We start from the raw sequence: 9,387 nt of genomic DNA, 5'->3' as shown, positions 1-9,387 counted from the left end.
TTTAGGGGAAGTTTCCTCACTTGGAACGCATCGAAAAAAGTTAAGACGGACGGATAATGCGGATAATGAAAATATATTTGATCAGATGTGTATTGTTACAAAGGAAATAAATTACCAAGCCACACATTTGCAAATTTCAAGGATACATTCAATTTGCTTTTGATATTATGTAATAAAAACGAAATGGCGAACCTGTAAAGATGTTAAAGTTTAGCTGTAGTGCGAGATAATCATATGAAGTACTGCAAACAAATATTATCAAAATCATTTCCATCTCATTGTGATGTACAATAAATCAATCGTATATTTAACACGAAAAAGCAAACGTAGATTTCCGACGACGAACCAATTGTAATTGTAAATTTTAACACAACGAAGCAATCTTGATGGCAACACGACGAAGTAATTAGTGGTGGGTAGATGACAAATTTTCCTGATCGTAAGTCGGTGCAGTAATCGTGATCAAGAGATGACGAATAAATCGTGATCGCAGGAAGACGAAGCATCGCTGGTCACTGGGCAATATGTCGAGGGTGGACCTGCACTTTAATGATCATTTGTACAAGACAATTTGTACTGATGAGGGTAGTAGAGGTAGTGCTCAAGAGTCCCGCTGCGATACCATACATTAATATAATTAGAAAATTGCATTAGCCAATTTTCTATGGAATGTATTGAAGACAATTATACACGATCCAAGCTGCAAGCCACCAAAGAAATATTATTGTGTCCAGGCAACGAAAGAAAAAGCGCACCTTGTGTCAGTGTCAAAGACCTTCGTGTAATTTAAGGATGGATTTGTCAGTCCTTAGGTATAATACACAACATATGTAAAATTTAATTTTCGCGTACAAAAGTAAAGCCGATATTAGAAACTCGATGTACGTGAATAAAAAATAATGCTTCAACGTCAGCAAGTTGCAGTGCAAATCCTCATAGCACCGTAAAAGCGAAGCATACAAAAGAATTGACCACTGAAAATTTATGCGTAAAATCGTGCAACAAAAATTATTTCATCTATACTCTACTTAACAGGCACTCTTGTTGCAGCTCGATAACCTAAGTCAGCAGGACTTTTTGGAAAACGTTATTGTATTATATTTTTTATTTTTTTTCATCATATCAATTATTTTTCTATAATTTTAATGATCGTAATTTTCGTGGGCTTCTCGTATTGCAATAAAAAATCTCTATGGAACCAACATGTTATTGGCTCAGATTTGGATGACAAGAATACTGTGGCGTGAAGTTGTATTTGTACTGGAGTATGAAGGAAGCAAATGCTTCAGCATTGAGTCTAATTGATGAATGGCGTACATTGTAGCTTCACTCTGAGCTCTGTCCCTTTTTAGCGCATTTTCTCATTTATGGAAAAAATGCACTACATATTGTGCTCGCCATGTCCGTCTGTCTGTCTGTCCGTCCGTCTGTGACCTCAAGTTTTCGTCGACGAGAAAATGCGCTCTCTGTCACTCACTGCAGTGAGTACTGAGTTATATTTTTTTAAAAAATGTCTGCGCTCAATAATTGCACTTGTTTACCTTATCTAGTTCACAACCCAATCTCATCGACATATGATCCGCTAAATTAAAAACAGTACAAATGAATTGAAGCATACAAAAGAATTGACCACTGAAAATTTATGCGTAAAATCGTGCAACAAAAATTATTTCATCTATACTCTACTTAACAGGCACTCTTGTTTTGCAGCTCGATAAAATAAGTCAATAAGACTTTTTTGGATAACGTTATTGTATTATCGTTTTTATTTTTCATCATTTTAATTATTTTCCCATCCTTTTAATGATCGTAATCTTCGTGGGCTTCGTATACTGCAATAAAAAGTCTTTATGGAACCAACATGTTATTGGCGCAGATTTGGATGGCAAGAATTACTATGGCGCAAAGTTGTGTTTGTACTGGAGTATGAATGAAGCAAATGCTTCAGCAATAAGTCTTATTTATGAATGGCGTATATAGTATCTTTACACTGAGCTCTACCCTGTGAAAAAGAAATTCTCTGCGCTCAATAATTGCACTTGTTTACCTTATCTAGTTCACAACCCAATCTCATCGACATATGATCCGCTAAATTAAAAACAGTACAAATGAATCAATAAGAAGAGAAGATTTCTAGAAGAACCTCGGTCATCTTTACGCGAATTGTGATCCCATCTCAAAGAATGATTGAGCACCGGAGACCCAAGTCCTTATAACATTTTTCCACGCTGAACGAAGGATTTGACCTTTAGTCATTATTACAAACATATGCGAGCTAAAGTATACATAAAGCGAAAAGTTTTGTCAAACAAATGCTCGACACACGTGCATTATTTGAAGACACACGGCGGTGATGCAAGCAAAGTTCATGCAAACAATAGCTGCTTAAAAACATACACGTGTAGATGTATAAGGTGGTAAGAACACTCACATAAAAATCTTAATCTACAGCTATGTTATAAGTTGAATGACCCTTGACCGGCAATTTACATGTAATTATGTAGACAATCATGCATCAAAATGGAACGTTGAACGTAACAAGAGGAGACACCAACAACTGTACAGTGAGATTAATATATCCAAATTAATTACGTTTCACAAGCACCCGTGAAATTTGTCTTTTAACTTTGAACATCGAGATGATCAGAACTGATCTCCTAGTTTCTGCTCACACAAGGACAAGCTAAGCCGAGAAGTGAACCATTCTCAACCAGTCAAAAAAATAATAGTGTAGACAATAGATAGATAATAGTGTAGACAATAGATTTACAACGTTTTTATATATGTGAATGTAAACAGTTACATGTGGATACATCAACATTGAGGTAAGAATGTTTGAAGAAGAAGGGCAAAACTTGGTCCCACAACCCAGCCACCACAACACGCGTCAATACAATGGCTTGATGAATTAAATTTAGATAAATTTTGGTTATCTGCATTCAGAAGATAAATATGTGAAACCATTACCACTTTGAAGCAAGAGTATAGTAGAATAAAATGCTTCATAATTGGGAGTTTTTACTTCTAATACAACCTCGGTATGGAATATATGGTATGAGAATTAATAAATCTGCGGCCATTGGTCGACTTTTATCAAGGCATAAAACTATTCATATTCCTTATACATGCAATAAGCTCAACTTATTACGGTCACGCGACTTTAGCAGATTAAGGTGGAAACGGCTTTTGATGCTTGACAATATTCCGATAATCTTGTGCCGAAATTCAAGACATGTGATGACCAAGAGCATAGCAATATGATTGCTATGCTTTGCAATGCTTGACCGCTTAGCAATGACCAAAAGCATAGCAATATGATCATAAAGCAATAAGAAGGCTTGCTTGCAGAGGTCACTGATACTGCAGCTATGGAGTGCAGCATAATATTTAAAAATAATTTCTTGTCTGATGATGGCGCCTATTGTTGACGTATCCTTAACCGAGACGTGTGAGGAACTCACATCGAACACATAGCCAGAATTACGTATATTTTACGTTTGAAATCGAGCAAACTTTGCGCGACAGAAGCTAGACTCCAATTAAAAGAGGGAGAGACCGATACGTCTCGATGTGAAATTCATGAGAAAGGCAAATCTGATTACAAACGAAGACAGCGAGCTGGGTGATCCATTATTAAATCTAGTTATGAAATACGACGCATGTTGATCAGAAACATCGCTCCTCATATCATGAAGTGTTCTCGAGGTTAAATTATTAATATAATAATCACTGGAATAATAAAGAATATAGAAGTCGAGTTACGGCACTAAGAAATAAAAAACACTAATCGGAATTAGCAGCAAAGAAAATTGCGATATCAGCATTGTTGTAAGAACTCCAAAACGATGTCTTCAATAGATTTTCCTTTCCAGCCGAACTGCACCCACATTTCTTGATCAGGAACACAACACTCAAGTAAAAGCCTGAGATTGACCTTAATTCTGTCCATGGGTGCCAGTGAGGGCTCAGAACATGGCTGTGTGCGCATAAGTTCCAAAGTATTCATGATCATCTGGTCGATGTTGACAGCGGGATAACCAAGCTCCTGCATTTTGGTCTCCCCAACTAGCGACTTGAGAACTTTAACGACGTGTTGGCAAAATTTCTCTTCTTTTTGTCTTCTCGCTTCCTCCAAAGCTATGCGAACTTCTAGTTCTTTCTGCAGCCTGGCCTGCAGTGCGCTGCCGCTGTCCTTAATGTCGCCGAGACGCAAGAGGAGGTTCACAGGACAGGCCACACGTTCCCCGCTTTGGGTCGTAAATATTGCAATTTGTGGTGGGTCAAAAGGAAAATTGTTCCTCGCATCACTTCCCTCCAGCTCGCTGCCCTCAGATCTCTTGGCATTGCTTTGCAATTTTTGTACGAGATCCAAATAAGGCTTAGTAAACTTTTCGGAGTCCAAACCACATACTTCATTAAAATTATCGCAGTTTTGGATACGTTTGCAAGGTTTCGGGTTCAAGGACTCGAATTCTCGTCGATCAGTTGGCGAGGCCTGGTCATAATTATTGCGTAGACCACCGACTGCGCTGTCACTTGCATACGAGGATATGTTCGAAGGAGACACAGGCGGTGTCCTGGGCAGAGGACTTATTCCTCGGCCGCTGTCATCACTGACGTAGTCTGAACCTGGCGAGGTGCGGCCTTGTGGTTGTTGACTAGCAGCATCCCACGTGCCCTGATTTGTCGTCGGCCTCAACTGATCCTCGACCAACTTTTTCTTTTTTGGCTTGCTTGAAATTTTATGAGATTTATTTTCGCTAGGAAAGCAAGATGAATCCTCTGTAGAAAGAGAAGTTGGCGATCCACTTTTGCTATTTTCACTGTCGTGCATTTGTGAATCAATATGAGACGGAGGAGATGAATCGGGGTCAGCACCTGCATGGTCCTTAATATGCGTATCAAGAGTCTTCCTAGAAGAAAATATCTGATCACACAGCGTGCATTTGTAAAGTTTCTCCCCAAGATGAGACATTTTATGCATTTTTAGCACGTGGTTATAACCAAATGTTTTACCGCAGATGTCGCATCCGTATGGCTTTTCGCCCGTATGGGTCCTGAGATGCACTTTGAGTTGCTTGCTGCAAGTGAAAGCTTTACTGCAGTAGTCGCAAGAATAAGGCTTCTCGCCGGTGTGCGCCCGGAGGTGGATCACAAGCTGGCCTGACTGTACGAACGTCTTTCCACAAACCTGCAAAACAAAACCGATCACAATATTTTGAAACAATCGAAAAAAACAACTACGAAGACACAGTCACTAAATTTTTGCTGAAAAAGAAACAGCGATCACAACAGCGCTGAAAGAAGAACAGCTGTAGAGGGTAAAGACAACGAAGGAATAATGATTAATAAAGTGATGTTGAGAAAGAAAATGTTTCAAGAAATGCAGGAGGAAAATTTGATGGAAAAACTCACCTCACACTTGTGAGGTCGCTCCCCGGTGTGCGTTCGCATGTGACGATGCAACTTGCCGGAATGTTCGAACGCACTGCCGCACACAGTACAGGAATACGGCCGCTCTTTCGTGTGAATACGGCGGTGGACGTTCAAATTCTCCTTCACACTGAACGTTTTGTGGCAATACTCACATCTATAGAGAGAAACAATGAAGCAGGATTGATATTATTTGAGAGTGAGTTGTAATGGTGAAAGGTATCTAGCATGAATACCTAACGAGAACGCCCAGTGCTGAAACTGTAAATGAAAAACACCAAATAAAAATAAAATAATACATTATTGCAAAGGTTGACTTAATGCTTAACAACCACACATTTAATAATAGCACAAGAGACCAGTTCAATTTGAATCCAATTTAGTCAAATGACGCAGAGTACAGAAATGAAACACATCACTTGAACATACTTGAAAGGTTTCTCCCCAGTGTGAATTCTTTGATGACGCATCAGTCGAGCGGGAATGGCAAAGACTTTATTGCAGACGTCGCATCGATACTGAGTAGGAGGAGACCCTGAGGACGGGCTCCGATCTCCGATGTCATCAGAAAGGCTTTCTTCGGGACCACTGGATCTCGCTTCCAAGCAGTCATCTACGTCTTCATTTACGCTGTCATTGCTTTCTTCGTTGCAATAGTTGTCGACGTTCTTCGGTGTCATGGCAAAGCTTGATTTAGAGTGACGCTTAGCAAAACTACTAAGTTCGTCCTCTAAGCAACGCTCCGCTGGCTTATGAGAAACCGGAGACAAACCGTACTGCGGAATAAACTCCCTAGGTCTGGATGAAGAATGTGTAATATGACTTGAATTATGAGGGTAGCCAGCGAGGTGGTGAGTCATGTAAGGAGCCCCGTGACTCAGTAATTCAGGGTTGAAATTTGAATAGGGAGACATGTTAGAGGAAGATATTCCAGCCATGGGGTTGGGTCGACTTGCCAATACAGAGTTCATTCCCATGAGACTACCGAGCTGATTTCCTTCCGCCCGAGCACGTAGCAAATCCATCTGGACAAACAAATAATCAAGAACGTTAACTTTCGGACAAATTTTATTTTACAAGAAATAAAATTTCGAAAGTATTTCTGTTTTTAAGCTCATATAAATTTTCATAAGTTATCAAAGTAATAATTAATTTGCAGCACATTTAACATCCAAAATACTTTTGATTTCACGTGTGATCAATTACATAATTGAAAGAAGATTATAAATAATTCCATATACGTCTGTTTGTCTTTCCTATTTCCCGCAAAAAATTAGTTTTTTAAAATTTGATGAGATTGTGCACACAGCTTCGTCATCCGCACAAATATCGTGACGGATTACGGACGCCGCGTCGTGTCATGGCGCCAGTTTTGATATTTTCAACTTTAGGCGCGGTGGCAGACGACACTCATCGTGTGCAGACATCCTTACAGATCTTCGATTAGTTCGATATAGTTACTAATTGAATTTCCTGAAAATACTTGAAAATTAAATATATACAAGATTGTCTTTGATCACTTTATATCTGCATAATTCATTCATTGTCTCATATGACTGAAGTAAACAGTCAATGTGTAGTCTTGTTCTTGTACATCAGTACTGATAGTGGGTATATGAATCGCTTACAGAGCACTAAGACAAAGCTAGGTAGGTATGATGTAATTCTTATTAATAAATTATAACTTCACGAGAAATCATAAATCTGCCAACATTTTTTGTAAAAACACTATCAGCTCAGAATTTTAATTGTTCAAGATCCTTGTATTAGTAGTTTGTGAACTAGTTAATTAGACATGCAGATATACCAATCAATTAATTAATTAGACATACTCTAATATACCAGTAAAATATCATTGCAAATGAAAATATTCACTGACTTTTTATCTCTTAAAAAGTATCGCCATGTTGTACTAATAAAATGTATACAATTATAACACAAACATATGATAAACAATTCAACAAAAGCATTAATTTATTATTAATGTTGGAAATTAGCTAATAACAAATAATATAATATATAAATATTTGATCAAAACAAATAAAACGTACGGTGGTATTCAAATCTTCATTATTGATTCACAATTTATTCCAGCAACATCTAATTCTAAACCTGAAAAGAATACATCTGATTGACTATTGACAAACCCAACCTTCTTGGTAATTTCCAAATTGCATGATTAGCAGAGTATTTCATTAAATAATCATAAAATACATATATTGGCTTAGTAATCGACTAATCATACAATCGTAATGATGACAGATACGGCATCGAAATGACATCAAACAATGTTCCGATAGAACATCAATGCTGCCAATAAATGATACAGGAGAGGATCAATGTTCTTAAATGCGTTGCGAACTAGAGCTCTACGCATCATCTCGTGATCGTCTATAGTTATTAGTGAATATAAACACTACAACGTTCGTTAGATCGAAACTTCGATTATCGGGTCATGGATGGGTGCCGTAACATTAATAGTGAGCATCTCTAGTAAAAACTTGGATAAGTTGGATTAAAAATGGACAATAACCTAGTATTTAATTCTCGGTACTAGATAAAAATCGCCTAGCTACGCTTCTGCCATCTACTATGATCTAGCAAGGTATAGCCTAATTACTATAGAAAATATGAAAATAGTATTAATTGTTTCTACAGTTAATACTGAAATAACAAATTTTAATTGAACAATTTCGACAGTTTTAACCCCAACAAATTACTATTAACCAAGAACGAACGTTTATCTTTTTACGTAGGCTAGTTGACCTTATAAAAATACTTGTACGAATGACGCCTCAACTTTCAAGACTGTTCCCCGACTTCTTAAGGAATATCTTACCATTTATTGGGAAGAAATTAATCCTATGTCGAATGAGAGTGTTAAGAAACTTATTTTTCTATTTTCCACACTAGACCGAGATCATTGAAAGGTCAATTCCTTTCTTTGAATATCTTGGTCTATACTGTCTATTTAATTTTTCTAGGCACAGTTTCCAACTAACCAAAGTTAAAGTCTTAAAGACGTTTAATGCGTACAACAAGTGTAGCAATTATTTCCGACACGACACACTTAGTTTAGTTACGAAACATTTAGGAGAACAGAAGATATAATATCACAAGAACCATGATGACTAAAGAAATGCTAGCTTCCGTGCTCGTCCTAACGATGTTGCAAACCTCAGTACCATTCACGCACTGTCTTGACTACAGGACCTGAGGTCTCTACTCCACGAACGGTACAATTTGCACGCGCCCGCACTAAAAAATTGTTTTACATCATTCTGGTGCTTCATTAACCAGTTTAATTGTTATAAAAATAATGTAAAAATAAATGAAATCATATGTAGTCAAACAGAAATGTATAATAAGCTTTAGATTAGTATTTTAATTCAATATGAAATGAAAATCTTGCGATATGCGCAAGTCTATCGTTCTACAGTCATGGGCGTTGTAACTCCGCCAGCTTACTGGAGGAACTCGTGGCTGTGATGGTGCGGGGCAAACGGATTCTTTCTTGGGATGTAGAATTAACACATGGTGGCAGAAATCAAAACGAAAAGTACTGCATTCTCACAAGGGGGTATCAAAACCTGAAAATAATTTTTATCCACGTTAAATAAATTTCGAAAATTAACATCAACTGTTATGAAAATTACACATTGGCAATTTTGTTTGAATGTACTAGGCATAGATAAAATTTTACCAATATTTAATAGGTGATTTAGCACGCAGTTTTTTCAAATGCAAATACGCACTTTTTTTAGCAAATATTATTATTACATCAAAATATTTTCAACGCTGAAGCACAGAGACATTCTTATGACGTATGTTGTGACCCAGCAGTCCAGCAGAAGAGTCGATGTTGCATACTGTATTTTTTATCCTTAGTAATTTTTCATCATGCTGCACTTATTCCGCTAGTCTGTTTATAAAAAATGATTTTAAAAATCTAGT

The 9,387-nt window shown here is 37.4% G+C and overlaps 1 protein-coding gene across 1 annotated transcript; it reads right to left on the bottom strand.

Moving 5' to 3' along the window:
* Positions 1 to 1,787: 1,787 nt before the first annotated feature.
* LOC108682902 (Krueppel homolog 1) lies at positions 1,788 to 8,625 on the bottom strand. Its single transcript, XM_018172157.2, has 4 exons — positions 8,273 to 8,625; positions 5,863 to 6,458; positions 5,416 to 5,590; positions 1,788 to 5,191 (listed from the first exon to the last, which is right to left on the bottom strand). The coding sequence occupies exons 1-4, from the start codon at positions 8,273 to 8,275 to the stop codon at positions 3,818 to 3,820; spliced, it is 2,148 nt and encodes a 715-aa protein (XP_018027646.1). The 5' UTR covers positions 8,276 to 8,625; the 3' UTR covers positions 1,788 to 3,817.
* Positions 8,626 to 9,387: the final 762 nt, after the last annotated feature.

Source organism: Hyalella azteca, unplaced genomic scaffold (assembly GCF_000764305.2).
Source record: "Hyalella azteca isolate HAZT.00-mixed unplaced genomic scaffold, Hazt_2.0.2 contig13862, whole genome shotgun sequence".
Taxonomy (NCBI): Eukaryota; Metazoa; Arthropoda; class Malacostraca; order Amphipoda; family Hyalellidae; genus Hyalella; species Hyalella azteca.
Note: the sequence above shows the minus strand (reverse complement) of the source record. Positions and strands in the feature narration are given on the sequence as shown.